General features: G+C 41.8%; 1 protein-coding gene across 11 annotated transcripts in view; it reads right to left on the reverse strand.

Moving 5' to 3' along the window:
* Positions 1 to 499: 499 nt before the first annotated feature.
* Cald1 (caldesmon 1) overlaps positions 500 to 15,837 on the reverse strand; it is a 176,796-nt gene continuing 161,458 nt past the window's right edge. For 6 of the 11 annotated variants that reach the window (XR_005869763.1, XR_005869764.1, XR_005869765.1 and 3 more), the window contains 7 exons: positions 13,283 to 13,326; positions 13,113 to 13,191; positions 11,650 to 11,787; positions 10,512 to 10,607; positions 6,802 to 6,932; positions 5,362 to 5,442; positions 500 to 2,786 (listed from right to left, as the gene is read on the reverse strand). Coding sequence is in view for 4 of the 11 variants with exons in the window: in XM_040728736.1 (XP_040584670.1) it covers positions 2,781 to 2,789; positions 5,362 to 5,442; positions 10,512 to 10,607; positions 11,650 to 11,787; positions 13,113 to 13,191; positions 13,283 to 13,326 (447 nt within the window). In the remaining 7 variants the exon portion in view is untranslated. Of the gene's footprint in view, positions 2,790 to 5,361; positions 5,443 to 6,801; positions 6,933 to 10,511; positions 10,608 to 11,649; positions 11,788 to 13,112; positions 13,192 to 13,282; positions 13,327 to 15,837 lie in introns of all 11 variants that reach the window. The other 5 variants (XM_040728736.1, XM_040728735.1, XM_040728733.1 and 2 more) reach the window with 3 other exon arrangements.

Raw genomic sequence — 15,837 nt, forward strand, 5'->3', positions numbered from 1 at the left:
TGGACTGAGGTAAGTGGTCACTATTATCTGTGGAGCTGAGATCGGATGAACCGATTCACAAAGGATAAAGCCGGGAACAAGACGGTGAACCCAACCCATGCCTCTTCCTGCCTTCAGCCTCCTAGCCTTTACTTTTGTTTTGAAGAAGTTTTTACATGTACTGTCAGTTGTTCACCTCAGGGCACTTTTGAACATTTGCTTAGAAAATTCCCTGTAGGAAGAAATATTTTCAATCTGAAATGTGCTAAGCATGCTAACAATTACTTGTAATCCCAGCCCTTGAGAGGTGAAGGCAAGAGGGTGAGGATCTATGGTCATTCTTGGCTTCATAATGAGTTCCAGGACAGCCTGGGCTACATGAAACCCTGTCTCAACATGCTTTTTTCTAGAGCGAAGCCAGCACTCAGTGCGAAGTGCAAGCACTTTGCCATCCTCTTTGTCATTGGAGACACATTTCTCACAATCAGTAGAGCACAGAAAAATGCACGAGGCAGAGACATTTGGAAGAATTCCATTTATTGTGGATGCATTTTCACAATATATTTTTATTGCAGCGATCAATCATCAGTGAAAAATACCAAGTGTTTATAATGTTTTTAACAATGGCAGATTCACAGAACACGCTAGTCAACGTGCAGTTTCCTCTCTTAAAGGTAACAGAGAGCTGTAATTGAACAAGTAAATGAGGAATTTGCTTTCTCAAAGATTAAATCCAAGCAGAACAAAATTCTACCCTAAAACTCATGTCATCCAAATATTGGAATAAAAGTTAGGATCAAGACATTCTTTTCACAACTTTGAACTTTCTTAAAAGCAACAAAAAACAAAAAGCCAATGTAATAGCTGTCAGGAGAAGGCCTTTGTTCAAAGTTCTAACACAGCCGTGTTCCCTCACCATCGGTCTTTGATCCATTTTACTCCAATGATGGAAGTCATTTCCATGGTGCACCATGTGCATTCTAGTTTATCTTATCATAGACTTGTGTCTACTCTGTCATGGATAGATGACTTGTGTAGTCTTAGTGGCTTTCCTTCCTTTGGCCCAAGTTTGTTAAAAGCTAGGGAATCCAACTATCTCTTACTAATTCATGAGAAAAATAGACTTTTCAAGGCAGTGGTTACCCCTCAAGCCAACCCTTCCCTCTTGAAGGGAAATACGTGTTTTAGAAATAGCTATTTTGGAGGCTTTCCCAGTGCTGAAGGAATGGAGACTAAGATAATTTTGGTTAAGTCAGCTGAGGTATGAGTTTGTACAATGACACTGTATGTATAGAGTGTTCTATATAGGAACATTTTATAAGACCCTGGAGTACTTTTCATCATCTACTGGGAAGAATGAAGACATAGCTAATATAGGCTCTGGTGTCTAAATGGTGGAGTCTCTGGAGACCCCTGGGAGGAGTAAAACTATTAACATTTACATATATTTTTGAAATTTCAAGATATCATCAACTTAGGACAGTACCAACTGACTAATAAAGACAGAGACTTTGAAATTAAAAAGTCCGAGTAAATAAGATGGAAGCACTGCCATGCCTTGGCTCACTTTACCTGTCTGCTTCTCTACGAGGCAAAGTTGGTCATTGTTTAGGTGTCTACCTGAATTCTATTTGTGCAGTACCGTCACCAAAATGCTTGGCTTTAAGTGGTACAGAAAGAAGACACCTTAGATTTCATGTAGGTCAACTTTTTTTGGGGGGGGAACTTTACTGTTACAAATAAGTAGGCTTTGAGCTTGGCCCAGATGGTAGACTTAATAAAATTCACTCTGGACTTCAAGACTGCCCTTAGTTATAAACTAAATACTATGTCATAAGAAATTTCAATTAATTTTGATACTTCTAATCTCTTTTTTTTCAATACTTTTTTCTTATAAGTCATTGGGCATTGAAAACATAGCTATACCTAACTTTCATGTTTCTACTGGAAAATATGAAATATTAATATAATATTGTGATTTTAATCTTCAAAAGCTGTGATAGTGATTAGTTACAAGGACATACTACTAAATATAATAGTCTAGCACATGAAAGAGCAGCCTATCATTAGTGTGTCTGTATACATATATGCACATACATTACATAGTTGTGTTATCTAAATGTGGTTCAGGCTACTATCACTACCAAAGAAATCCACAAAAGCAATCGACCTGAAAAAGAATCAGTACCACTGTCAGCTAAAATAATCATCCAATTTAGGTATATGAATCAGCACATAAAAAAGCAATGTCTCAACAGTACATCTTCCTTTTTTTAAAAATACAACCATTATTGCCCTAGATTAGATCTGAAATGGTTACTTTCAGATAGTTTCGACTGCCTACTTGGATAATTTCTTCCATGCTTTACTCTAAAGTGCAGAAACATGATGTCGTTATGGAAACAAAACAAAACCTACGGTTCATTCCCCTCCCCCGCTAGATACTGCATACATTCCTCAAATAATCTTAACCTCAGATTCCTTTTGTTGACTTCCGATGTGGTTGGTGTCACTGTTCAGATGACAGTAGACAGTAGTGAGTCTATTTCACAGCATGGGTTTGTTTAGAAACAGGCTCCTTTGCAAAGGCAGTACTTTGATCATGAACATCTGCAGTTGTGATTCTTATTAAATATAGTGAGCCATATACATGGGTTTACTGGGATATTGGAAAGTTAGAGAAAAAAAGGAAAATGAACCCAATTTAGTAAATCAACATAAATATAAACAGAGCAATTAGCCCCCTACAACTGAGCTGGCCCAGCAAGATGTCTTGCAGTTGGGTTCTTTCTCCGATTGTTTCAAACCTGCTGAGAGAAGAGAGCAGTGTTTCAGTAGGAATGATTTTGTCAGAAAAATAAACTAAAAAGACATATGGTACGATAGGAGTAAATATAAACAACATGAAAGGGGAGGGTATTACTGGCATTCTGTTCAGATGTGACCATTTGCTCCATCTTTATACTGATTTTTTTTCACTTTTTCTTTTCTTCTGGATGTTCCTTTCTTACCTTGACTTCATCTTTGCTCATGGCACTCAAAGTCATGACTTTTAAGCTCTACAATACAGGCTGGGGATTTCTAGTGTTTTAGTTTTACATGACTGGTTAGCTCAGTCAAGGCCACATCAACATGTAATTGTGACTGAGGGCATGCTTATCACTGCTTTCCCCCTATATACTCCTACCCATCTTTTTTTTTTCCACATCCCTACACACAGATCCCTGAGACTTATCTGACTCTGTCTATTCTTACCCATTCCTCTTCCCTTCATCCAGCTGCTAAAAGTCCCTGCTGAGGTAATAACATATTAATGAGTGATATATTGCATTTTCAAAGTGTGGTGTATTATCACTTCAAGGGAACGGCCACACATTTAGTAGGAAGTTTGATGTTTTGGAGCAGGGATCCCTCACCTGCTGGCTCATTAACTCATCGAGGTCTGGTGGGTTTACTGGAACCCATGTAAGAGATGATTGGTGGAGCCTAGTGCGGGAGGCATGGTGCATGAAATGCACCTCTCTGCTTTGTCCCAGCATGCTGCACAGTACCAAGTACACCCTCCCTGCTGTCTTGTACGTGACAGCTGTCCTGTTAGTGCCACCATTCCAGCGTGGCTTTTCTCTACTTTCCACAACTTGAACGTGTGACCACAGAGACCTGTGACAGACTCCCTTGGAAGATACATCTAGGCTACCAGAATTTTAGAGTCTTAGGCCCATTCTTCATGTTAAAAAAAATCCATCCTTCCCCTGCCACCAATAGAAAATTATGGAGGCAACTTAAGAACATTACATTTTCTGCTGAATGTCCATTATGAGTGATGGTTAAGAATGTAGGCTCAGAAGCCAGATGTGGTGATGCAGGCCTTTAATTCCAGCACTAGGGAGGGAGAGGCAGATGGATTTCTGTGAGTCTGAGGCCAGCCTGGCCTACAAAGCAAGTTCCAGGACAGCCAGGTCAGTTACACAGAGAAACCCTATCTCAGGAAAAAAAAGATTGTAGGCTCAGAGACTACTTGAGTATCACTGTGGGTATTTTTTGAACATTAAACATTTTTATTTTTGTTGTATGTTTGTGTTTTGACTGCATATATAACTGTGTCCCATGTGCATGCTTAGCGCCCTTGGAGGCTAGAAGAGAGTGTTGATCCCCAAGTACTGTAGTTACAGAGAGTTGTGAACTGTCATGTGGGTGCTGGGAATCAAACCTGGGACATCTGCAGGAACAGCCAATGCTCTTAACCACCAAGCCATCTTTCCAGCCCCTCAGTACATGGTTGGCCACGTGTTAGATGTGTTCCTCTACAAAAGTTACTTAATCTCTCAGTGCCTTATTTTCTCCGCCTGTAAAATGGGAGTGAGCCACCACTTCCCTCCCATAGCAGCTGGAGAATCACATGAGGCAGTGATGGTGCCTAGAAATAAGTAGCTGTTCCTCAGTACTGGTGCTTGCAGTGGTGATCAGTATCTTTAGCATACTTAGCAACCATTCGGTTCATGGGATTATTTCCAATTCCCTTTAAGTAGAAAGGCTGGGATTCCATTGGATCAAGAGAGCCATATATAACTGATGGAAGAAGGTGGAGCGGAACACTCAGGCTGAAGAGAGGGAGGAAAGGGGAAGTCCCTCCCTCACTGTAGTAGAGCTCAGTGATCCTCCAGCTGCCTTCAGAGAGCTCATTAGCTTCAGAAGTCTATCCTAGGGCTCTAGGTTACTAGGAAGCAGACTCTTTCACCTTGTTTCTGATCTGAGTTCTCTTTCTGAATTTTCTCCTATTGAAGGACAGGGTGGGTCTATCTCTGGAAATGGGGGAAGGCCACAACCAGTAGAGTAGGCTATTCTCTGAGCACATTTTAAGTACCACCCAAAGCATGTTTCTGAAAAGTACACAGACCCTTTTCCTAGAGGACCAAACATTCCTAGAGGACCATTAGTCTTCACTGGATAGCATATTTTGTCTATTTAAAATGTTTGCCATAGTCACATGAAGTCTGGGGCTGTGGCAATGTCTTCTAGGGGAAATGGAGCCAATGAAGGAGACACAGTTTCTCTCAAGAGATGCGTTTTCCCCCAAAGAACTATGTAGCCAATCAGGGACCCTGCCCTCTTGGCCAGCTTTTCCACAACAAGGACAACTGTTTAGAAACCATCTTGTTGGAAACCATTTCGTGACTGAGCCATTTATGTTGTAAGCCTGACAGACCTGCAGTACTAATGGCTTTGTAAACTGGCCTTTCTCTGGGCTACACAGGACTTTTAGAAACTGATGGCCCTCCAAGAACAGATTTGTGAGTCAGCAATATTTCTCATTTGACCCCAGGACATTATATTCCACCATTCATCAGGGGAAAAAAAAACCAATCTCCCCCAGAAGATTACCTTAGTGGGAGAAGTGACCTTCTCCACAGATTGCTTTTCCCAGAGGTTCCGCTTGCCAGATACATCTCCTGGCCTCAAGTCCTAGTGAAAAAGCAGAAAAAAAAATGACAAGTGATCATTCATAACTTCTGGCTAGGCCTAAGTAAGCTAAACACCACCTATATCATCCAAAAGGGAACAACCACTAGCTGTTACCTGGCTTGTGAACAGACCCTGCCTGTTTCATGAGAATGGGCTGGAAATACATACAACATCTGGGACCGTTACTAACAACTTTGGCTACAGACATCCATGGTGCCTACCCAAAGGGCAGGCTGGACGTTCAGAGTGCTTCTCAGGCCCATTCTGCCTTAGGAAGTGCACCTGGAATCTCTGACCTAAATTCTCATAGCCCCCATGGTCCTGTGCTGGCCTCCATCTCTCTAGCTCATTCATGGTAGTGTTTTATTCATCTCCATAACAATCCCCTTATGCAGGATCACTGTCTCAGGGCCTTGCAACCTGAAGGAGGACACTAAAATCATTCTCTGTGTCTTGATGGCCAAGTGTGTAATCCAGAAGTGGATTAGTAGAACCTAGCCCCACGAAAGTAATCACATGTCACAAATGGTAACCCTAAGAGAAGTGGCCAAGTGATGATTGATGACTTATGTTAAGAACACGTGTGAATCCTGGAAAGGAAACAGTAAAATATGACCCAAAATAGTTATACAGCCTTGGATTCCTGTTTACTACCTCATAATTAATTTCATTTGGATAAGGATCCAAATTTCTGTTTCCATCTGCTTTTCTACAGCATTCACTTATAGTAGTACTTGGCACAGGCAGTTTGGAGAAAATGTGTTTTACTGAAAATAGTACTGCTTACTTTGGCAATGCCTTTTCTCATTAGGAAGGCAAAGCTGGAAACTGTAGTTTTCCATGGATACCAGCTTTGAAGAACATATTTCTGACTGGCATCTCAATACTAAATATGCACTGTTAAATAATACCATGCAAAGATTTGTCATACTCTTACTGAGTTTATGGGTCTGTGGTATGAATTCCTGATATTCTATTAGAAAGTGATACCTATTTAACTTGGAAACATTAGGCGACAAATCATATTTAAAAAGAAAAAAAGAATTCCACTACATTTGCCAATGTGGGTAAAAGTTGCCAAATCATCTGGAAGACTTAAAAACATTGGCAACTATAGGAAGGAACATGCTGGCAGAAGCTGTAAAAAGTGGGTATAATCATTTATTTGATTCAGACATGACAAATATTTTTCTTTCATATGAGTGTTCCTACCTAAGAAAATGGATTGCATTTCCCGGAAGTAGTGCTGATGAATCTTTTGAGATCACTTAAAGGGTTTAAATAAGGTATTTTAAGATATCAACATCCACATTGTAAGTCAGTATTTTCAAGTCAAAGAGGAAATATAAATGGAATTACCTGACCACACTACATGTTAGAGAAAGACCCACTCTGGGAGAAGAGGGAGAAATGAAGGCAGGAAAGGCAGGTTTCCAGTCAACCAGAGACGAAAGTATGAAGAAGAGAAGCCAGCCGAGAAAGACATCATTCTTTTTTTAAACAAAAAGAAAGACAAGTTAGCACTTTAATTGCTATATGACATGCAGTTTAGACACAAAGAATAGACACACCAGCTGAAACATTCAGACTTGAATTCCAGTCACAAAGTTTTACTAAAAGTTTATAAATTCTATTCATAAGTAGCTTGAACATTCCAGAAAGATACACAAATCAGACAATGTTTAATTTTAAATATGCTAATTTTGGGGGGATAGTTATGACAATTTAGAGCACTTGTAAATTCTCAGCATCTCTGAAAATGAGGCCATAAGTATTAAGTCTTTGGTGGTTTTTCTTCTGAGTTTTAGAGCTCGACATGCTAGCAATAGTCTTGTGAATTACTCTTCTACTTGTAGGGGTTTCAGTATGGATAAAGACTGTCTTGTGAAATAACTCTCTCTGACTTTGTTCTCAAGACCACAAGAGAAACACCTGCAAACAACAAACCTAAGATTTTTTTCCCTTCACATACCCACAGTGAGAATAAAAGAAATAGGTTGAGAATAAATTGTATCTGGTTCAGAATTGGAAGGTACTATTGGAGCTCTCCTATTGGGTGCTGCTTACAGAAAATGCTCTAACATCCTGGGTTCAGGATCAGCCTAATCAGAGCCCCAAAGGTCAAACTTGGATGTCTTGAAGGACCAAGATAGAAATATGCATGTCTGAAGAGGCTGGTGTAAGAAAAGAAAGGACTGCAACCAGTACATTCAAGAATGTATGTTTCCATACTTCAAAAATATGCTCAAGCCATAACTTGAAAAATGACAAAACACAATAGTGCGGGTCAGAAGGTAGCTGCAGGTCACCACTGTGACACCTCGTGAACTGCACCTAATATCCCTGTTTGACCTGTCTTTGCATCCTACCTCCCTTGGATGTTTTGTCTGACAGTCTGCACACCTACAGGGTTCTGGCGGCCTTTTCCACACTGAAACTTTACCTCCTGTCTGCTGGGACCACAGCATCAGTGCTTTACCTTTCCTGCTGAGTTCTGGGTCATTATCGTCTCCCAGGAGATGGCCACATGACCAGCTTTAATCTGACATGGTGGGTGCTAGGTCTAAAATATAGGAGGAAATACTACCAGAGGAATTTGCACAAAACTGAAGAAGGTTCAGTGAGTATAACCAAACTAGTACTTTATTTATGACATCAAATATGTATTTCTTACTTCTAATCTGGTCCTTGTTTGAAGCAACACCAATCCACCAAACCCAATAGGAAGAAGGTGATCACTAAAATCTATACTAACTGTCATATTCTTTCCGTCTTTGCTTTCCTAGATAAGTCTACGAGTCGCTTACTAAATAGATTGTAAAGCAGTCATTGGTTTTATAAGTTCCCTGTATTACTTTTCTGTCCTGTCACTTTTTAGGAGGCCATCAATAACCCCCAGGAAATGTTATTGTTAATCTTTGGTGTGGGATCCTTAATACAGTTACATCTGTGGTGATAATAACGTCACTTACATTTAACCCTTTTAACCTCCCACTAGGATGGCGATATAGAAGATGGGAAGCTAGTCAGGTCAGGTGTGGTAACAGACCGGAGACAAGCACTGGACCAAACACACGAGAACAACGTGATACAGGAATGGACTAGACCACACATGCTGTAAACATGGGGAGAAAGGAGTGATCGTCTCTATACAAATAGGATGCCATACTCAGAGAGAAAGCATTTATCTTTGTGTCCTTCTTTTGTCTCTCATGAGTATCTCAAAGGGAGTATGTATCCATGAACTTCTCAAATTTACAAGCTATAGAAGGGTATTTAGTTTCATTTGGCTATCAAAGGGATCCATAATTCAAAAATCAAAAACTTAGTAATCATAGGTCTAGAAACATAACATTGGCAGAAATGACCATAATTTATCTCTATTTAAAAATAAATTATACTCTTCATGTCAAGATGGCTGTTGTTGAAGCCCCAGGAGCCAAAGACACACGTGTGTGTGGTGTCCTGCCTTCTTCCTTTCTCCTTTTAGTGACTCCCTCGCCTTTACCTGGGGGCGAGTGTATAATGTTTCCACAACTGTAAATTAAGTTCACACTGGCATATACCTCTTCTGAAACCTTATGCAAAGACTCTTGGGTAGCATAGTAACTAAAAAGTTCAAGGTGTTACTCCCAAGAAGGGAATGCAAACATTTCTACCTCTCCTTTATCATTTGGGCAGTTCTAGGATTTAGTAATTTTGCAAATTATATGTAGAGACAACAGATGCAGTGAAATTCTGCAGGGGCTTAACACTTTAAAGGTCTGGGATCTGTGGTGTTTTTCTTCTTAAAGAATGAAGGTAATTTTCCATGTCAGCCTGCCCAACCATAGTGAGTTCCAAGACAGCCAGGGATATGTAGAGAGACCTCTCTCTCTCTCTCTCTCTCTCTCTCTCTCTCTCTCTCTCTCTCTCTCACACACAATGAATATGGGTTATGGCAGTTTACTTCCTGATCCTTTGATACCAATAGAGCTACAGAACCAGCTTAGCAGAAGTATGGGACCTCTGGCAGTGGATCAGTATTTACCCCTAGCATATGCAAGGACTCTGGGAGCCCACTCCACACAGAGGGATACTCTCCCAGCCTGGGCACATGGGGGAGGGCCTAGGCCCTGCTCCAAAGGATATGACAGACTTTGAAGACCCCCGCATGGAAGGCCTCACTCTCCCTGGGGAGCAGAAAGGGGATGGGATGGGGGTCAGTGAAGGCAGGGGAGGAGGGGAGGGAGAGGGAACTGGGATTGACCTGCAAAACAATCTTGTTTCTAATTTAAATAAAAGATAGGGGGGAAAATCTGAATTGGGACTGTGAATGGTTTATTTATTCTAGTAACAAGTGTAAGGCAATTACATATTCAATGAAAGAGTTAAAGGCATATTTGTATAACTAGCTTACACTTAGTAAGTAAATAAGAAGGTTTTCGTAGTCTAAAATAATATTCATAGCCAGTCTTTGTAGTTTTCATTTTTACTGGTTATGGTGTGTGTCAGGGGTGGGGAGAGTATTCAGATTTTCTAGTTTCAATTTTTTATTGTTTTCCTTTGAGTGTGTTGATAATAAATTATTCAATTCATATTAGCAATTATTTCAATAGCTACTCAATAACTATTTTTACGTTGTTATAGAAATTAGGTAAAATTAGATAACATGGCCTCAAAACAGTCAAAATACACAATCTTTTGGGAATAAGTTTTGGAATACTTGTAATAAAGAAGTAGCCAGAGTAATATGGCATTTTGCTTTCAAATTCCTGTGTGTGATTTTTAGAATAGAAGCCAAATAAACAAAGAAAAAGGAGAAATGCAGAGGGTCTTAACTGAAACTGCCCCAGCATTGTGCATTACTGCTAAATTCCCCTCTCCCTCAGGCAGAGGCCGGGCTCCATTTTACCCCGAATTGTGAGGGAGTTGCTCAGGCTGCTCTGTGTCTGCACACTCATCAGTGAGTGTGTCATTCAGCAGCAGCAGCAGAGGACAGGAGAGCCAGGCAGGTGAGCCAACTGCTCTTTAATTCTCCTGTGTAAGTTGTGAGATCCAAGAACCTCAGACATTCCCAAGCTACTCACAGAAGGCTTTGGAGCAGGTGATTTGTTGCCATCTGGTGATTTAGTTAGCCATTCATTGATGCGGCTGGAGACTCCCACCTTCAGGCCAGCGGTTTCCTGCAAAAAGTCAGTCATCCCAAATACTAAGACAAAAGTACATTTGCCCAGGAACCCTTCCGAGCAACTTCAAGGTATCCTGAAATCGGCAATGGGTGATCTTGATTGCCAACCTGACTGAAGGATTAACCTGAGATGAGGGAAGATACTCAGTGCCCAGTCCCCAGAGGAGGCCGCAGCACCTTCTGGTGGTGAAGAGGGCTGTGCGCCTCATGCCTTGCTGGGGAGTACATCTCTCCGGCTGTTTCGGTCTGGTTGTTTTGGTAGCCAGCCTTCTGTGTTGATGGAAGGACCCAGTTTTTTCACTCTCCCAATGTGGATTAGAGCCCAGTAGCTCTCCAGGTACCCTCCAGGCCTTCAACAACAGATTGGAACTAAAGGACACCTTCAGTGGCTTCTGAGCCTGTCCAGTGTTCAGCCAGCCATTGTTGACCCAACCTTCACCATAGACGCCAATTTAATACATTCTCTTTTATAATAATGTATATTGATTGTATTGATTCTGTCCCTTTAGAAAGAATATCAGGGACTGCAGAGACGGCTCAGTGGTTAAAAACACTGACTGCTTTTCCAGAGGACCTGGGTTCAATTCCCAGCAACTACATAGTGGCTCCCAACCATTTGTAACTCCAGTTCCTGAGGATCCTATGCTCTCTTCTGACCTCTGAAGGCACCTGGCATGTACTTAGTGCACAGACATATGTACAGACAAAACACCCCCACACATAAAATAAAAATAAATCTTTAAAAAAAGGAATATCAGTTTTTCTTCCATGTCCCCTCATCCCAGCCCAACCCTAATGGCAGATAATTAAATGCAAGCACTTCATTTAGTAGTCCATGGGCACAACTGAGTGCATAGGCTAGCCCATGAATAAATACATTCTCCATGAGTTTGCTTTGCTTTGCCTTTTTTTTTTTTGGCAAATCAAGGTGCAGATTGTACATTCTTTATTGCATTTGTTGTGAATGAAGGCTATTACTAATACAAATGGGAAAAAATCCACTTTTCAAAACTTGATGATGAAAGCCATGCTCATACCTTATTTGGTGTTGCTGAGGCAGAGGGGGATGAAAACACATTCCCTTTCTCCCACATGCTCTTGATATTGCGGACGCCCTCGGCAGGTACAGGAAGATCTGATGCTGCGGGCTTAGTAGGTTTTGAAGCTTTGGTTCCCTGAAATGTATAAATAAGTTTTAAGACAGCGTTGAAAAGTTTGTTCTCATAAAATTACAGCGAGCTGGCCCTCCCCAACCCAATCAACTGAAAATGTCATGGTGTAAACTTCCGTTGGAAGGGACTCATCGCTTCTGCTGTACAACCCCACTCTGATGATTTTCCACACAGACCGTCAAAACTGGGGCAGAGAGTCTTTCAGAAAGGAAATATGCATTTTAGGGCTCAATGTATCAGGCTAACAGAGGACTCCGTTTCTTCAGCAGATTTTTTTTAAATGTGCATGCGTGTTTGTGTGTGTTGTGTGCATGTATGTGGAGGCCAGAGGGGTGGGGTGGGGCAAAGCTCAATCTGAGGTACTTTCCTTAGGAGTCATCCACTTCTTTTTTTTTTTTTTTTTTTTTTTTTTTTTTTTTGGTTTTCGAGACAGGGTTTCTCTGTATCGTTTTGGACGCTGTCGGTCCAGCCCGGCCTCGAACTCACAGAGATCCGCCTGCCTCTGCCTCCCGAGAGCTGGGATTAAAGGCGTGCGCCACCACTGCCCTGCTATCCACTTCTTTTTGAGGGGAGGGGTTGTCCATGAATTCAACTAGGCTGTCTGGCCAGTGGCCCCCAGGAATTTCCTTGTGTTTGTCTCCTCAGCCACACCTGACTTCTTTATGTGGGTCCTAGGGCTCAAACGTAAGCTCTTTTTGCTTGTGCAGTTGTTGACGAAGCTAGTTTCCAAGCATCTCCAGTAGATAGGCATTTGTTCTGTTTTTAAACATGCATGTGTGTATGCTATGCAAATGTGTGTGTGTGTGTGTGTGTGTGTGTGTGCGTGTGTGTATGTATGTGCATGTGGAAACCAGGGGTTGATGTGCAGTGTCTTCTGCAAACAAAATTTGATGTACTTGTGACTACTTATGTTATACATCCATCAGTCTATTCACTAGCAACCAGAGAGAAGACTTAGTGCTTGCTGCTCTTTCAGGGGGAGGACCCAGACTGAGTTCCCAGCATTCACATGGTGACTCACAACTGTAATTCCAGTTCCAGGGGTGTACATACCTACATGCGTGCTAAACATTCATACACATAAAATTAAAAAATCTAAAAGAAAAATCCATTCGTTGAATTCATTCTCTTCAAAGAAAATTAACACTCAAAAGTCTCATACATTTTCCTTACTGTGTTACTGGCTCCATAGTTCTCTCATAGTTGTGGAGGTCATTGTTAATATTGTAGTACTATCAGGGTGCCAGACTCCTCCATCACCCTGAGTGCTTCTATGACCACATATGTGGCCACAGTCTGTTTCTGTATGACCAGGGAACAGTGCTCACCTCGATTGCATTGGTGTACTGCTCCAGTCTGCTGTCAATCTTGGAGACCACTGCTGCTTGATGAGTAGATTTGACACCGCTGCCAAATAAACACAGATGTGAAAATATGAGACAAAAGACATCTCTCCATGTGTGCAACAGCTGATGAGTCTCGAGCCAATTATATTTACCTTTTCTGCACAGACTTATTCAAAAACTCTGCGCGTTCCTCTATCTAGAAATAGAAAAAGAAAAGAAGCCTTGTGAATATGCAGAGGAAACAGTATGTGCGAAAGCCCTCTCACTGGGAAGCTCTGAAGCCTGACAGACTGAGGCGTGGCGATGGAGACGACGCCGAAGAGCCTTTGAAATACCTTCCGAGCTCTCGTGGAAGGCTAGGGACACCCGGAAAGGCACAAGTTTCGCCTCTGACCTGCCTTATGGCCTGTGGCTTACTCATAATGCCCTTCAACCACACCACTGCCATTCCTGAACCTGGCAAATAAGACATGCCATGGAGCATGTGAGAGCATTACAGTGGTGTGCACAGCAGCCCAGATGGGGAGAAAACTAGGAATAATATGCTTGACACCGGGAGAGAAAAAATAGGATTGGAAGAGGATAAGGGTTGCAGAGAGAGGGGCTGGGGAGGTGGGCGGTGATACTAAGTTTTGGAAGCAAGAAACAGCCAGTAAGATGTTCTTACATAATACAGACCAATGACAAATTAACTATTCATATTCTTAAATCCGTATCTCCTGTGATGGCATTGGAATGGGTCCTTTGGAAGGGAATTGTATCAGGAGGGTGGGGTCCTCATGAATGGCATTTGTACACTGACGGAAAAGACAAGAGAGCTTGTTTATTGTCTCGTTCTCTGTCACATGAGGAGATAGCAAGAAGTGCCCATTTGTGGACGAGGAGGAAGTGGAGGAGGAGGAAACCCTTTTCCAGAGTCTGCAGGGCTGGCATGCTGATGACCTTGTACCTTCCAGGCTTCAAAACTGTGGGAAGCAAATGTTTACTTGGTTTAGCTGCTGGGGTCTGTTGTTGTTGTTGTTTTGAGACAAGGTCTAAGTGTAGGCTGTCCCCAGATTCCTGATCCACTTGCCTCAGTATCTTAAGTGCTGGATTGATAGGCATCTTGTCATCACCCCTGGCAGGGATAACTACTCAGTCTATCTGTTACATTTACCCAAATTGATTGCGAGAAGGGAGCACTCAAGTCTATGAACCTAGGGCAGGTCACTATGGTGGATTCCTGGACAGGGTAGGATGTGGAGCCTTGCAGCATGTGTGTTCCTTGGCAGACTAAGAGAACAAAAGATCCTTTAAGGAAAGTGCACATTTAGTAGATTAGGAGAACATATAAATAAAACATTTAAATGTCAGCGGTAGGGACCATATTAAAGATGGAACATGATGCCACATCTATAAGGCAAAGAGGGGGGGTGGTGGTGGAGAAGGCTTTTCGGAAGTTTTGATATTTGAACAGAGGTTTTTATTTACAATTTCCCAAGTGGACTTATGAAAGTGAGGGAGCATACATGAGATAGAGGGGAATTTTTTTAAGAAGTCAAATACCTAACAGAGACTTGGGGTACCGAGGGCGGTGGGAATTACAGTGCTATCAGCTCAGACTGAGACTTGGTGTGTGTGTGTGTGGCTCTGCCAGTATCTTACTGACTCGGGCCATCCTGCTCGCCTTGGTTGTCCCATGAACTCAGGCCACAGACCCTGTCACACTCCCGTTCTTCCTGAATAGTTAATCCAGCTTGGCTTCATTTTCTAATTTTGTTAGGACTCACCCTCCATTTACTGACTCTTTCTGGGAAATCCTTAACCATCACTTTGTGTGGTAAATAATCACTTTGTGTGGAGTTTATGAATTAAACACTCTGCACAATGTTAAAGGAATTTAGAGGGAAGTTGGTGCCCCGGATGGCCAGGAGTTAGCAGAACTGTCTCAGTAGACTTAGGAAGAGATAATACTGCCAGTTTTTAGGTATTAGTTTGTGTATTTTCTTTACTTCACACTCTACTTCTCCATCAGTAAATCAAACACAACATCAAAGACCTTTATATTTAATTTTTTGGGTTTTTTTTTTATGAGACAGGGTTTCTCTGTATTGTTTTGGAGGCTATCAGTCCAGCCTGGCCTTGAACTCACAGAGATCCGCCTGCCTCTGCCTCCAGAGTGCTGGGATTAAAGGTGTGTGCCACCACCGCCCGGCTAAGACCTTTATATTTAATCTACTTAAAATTTATTCTTTGGGTATGCTATCATTCATTGCTACCATAATCAAGCAATGAGAACTCATGTTTAAAGTTTCCCATACGGTGGAAATCATAATAGAGAAAATATACCACTTAGTACTATTGTGAGGTCCAAAATGAAATGTTCCCCTCTCATTGGCATTATGCATAGGTGGTAACCCGGGTGTTAGAATGATTATGACGGAAGCTTCAGTCTGGAGAGCACCGATAGCTATTATAATTCCACTATAGGATAAGCTGAGTTTGGGAAAATCCCAGGGAGTTCTTTAAGAACCGTGCCAGCGAGGCAAGTGGCACATAGTGTGCTCCTAAATGCTCGTCTCTATTATGTAGGAGTTAAAAATGTTTGGTCCTTTCTGTGCACTGACTTTAAATGACTGCTGACATGTGCAGTCCCATGGGAGAGAAGACAGAAAGGGGCTTCCCAGGAAGGCCAGGGGAAAGGAATGTACACGATGTACATGTAGCC

The sequence above is a fragment of the Mesocricetus auratus genome, unplaced genomic scaffold, assembly GCF_017639785.1.
Source record: "Mesocricetus auratus isolate SY011 unplaced genomic scaffold, BCM_Maur_2.0 Super-Scaffold_100019, whole genome shotgun sequence".
Lineage (NCBI taxonomy): Eukaryota > Metazoa > Chordata > Mammalia > Rodentia > Cricetidae > Mesocricetus > Mesocricetus auratus.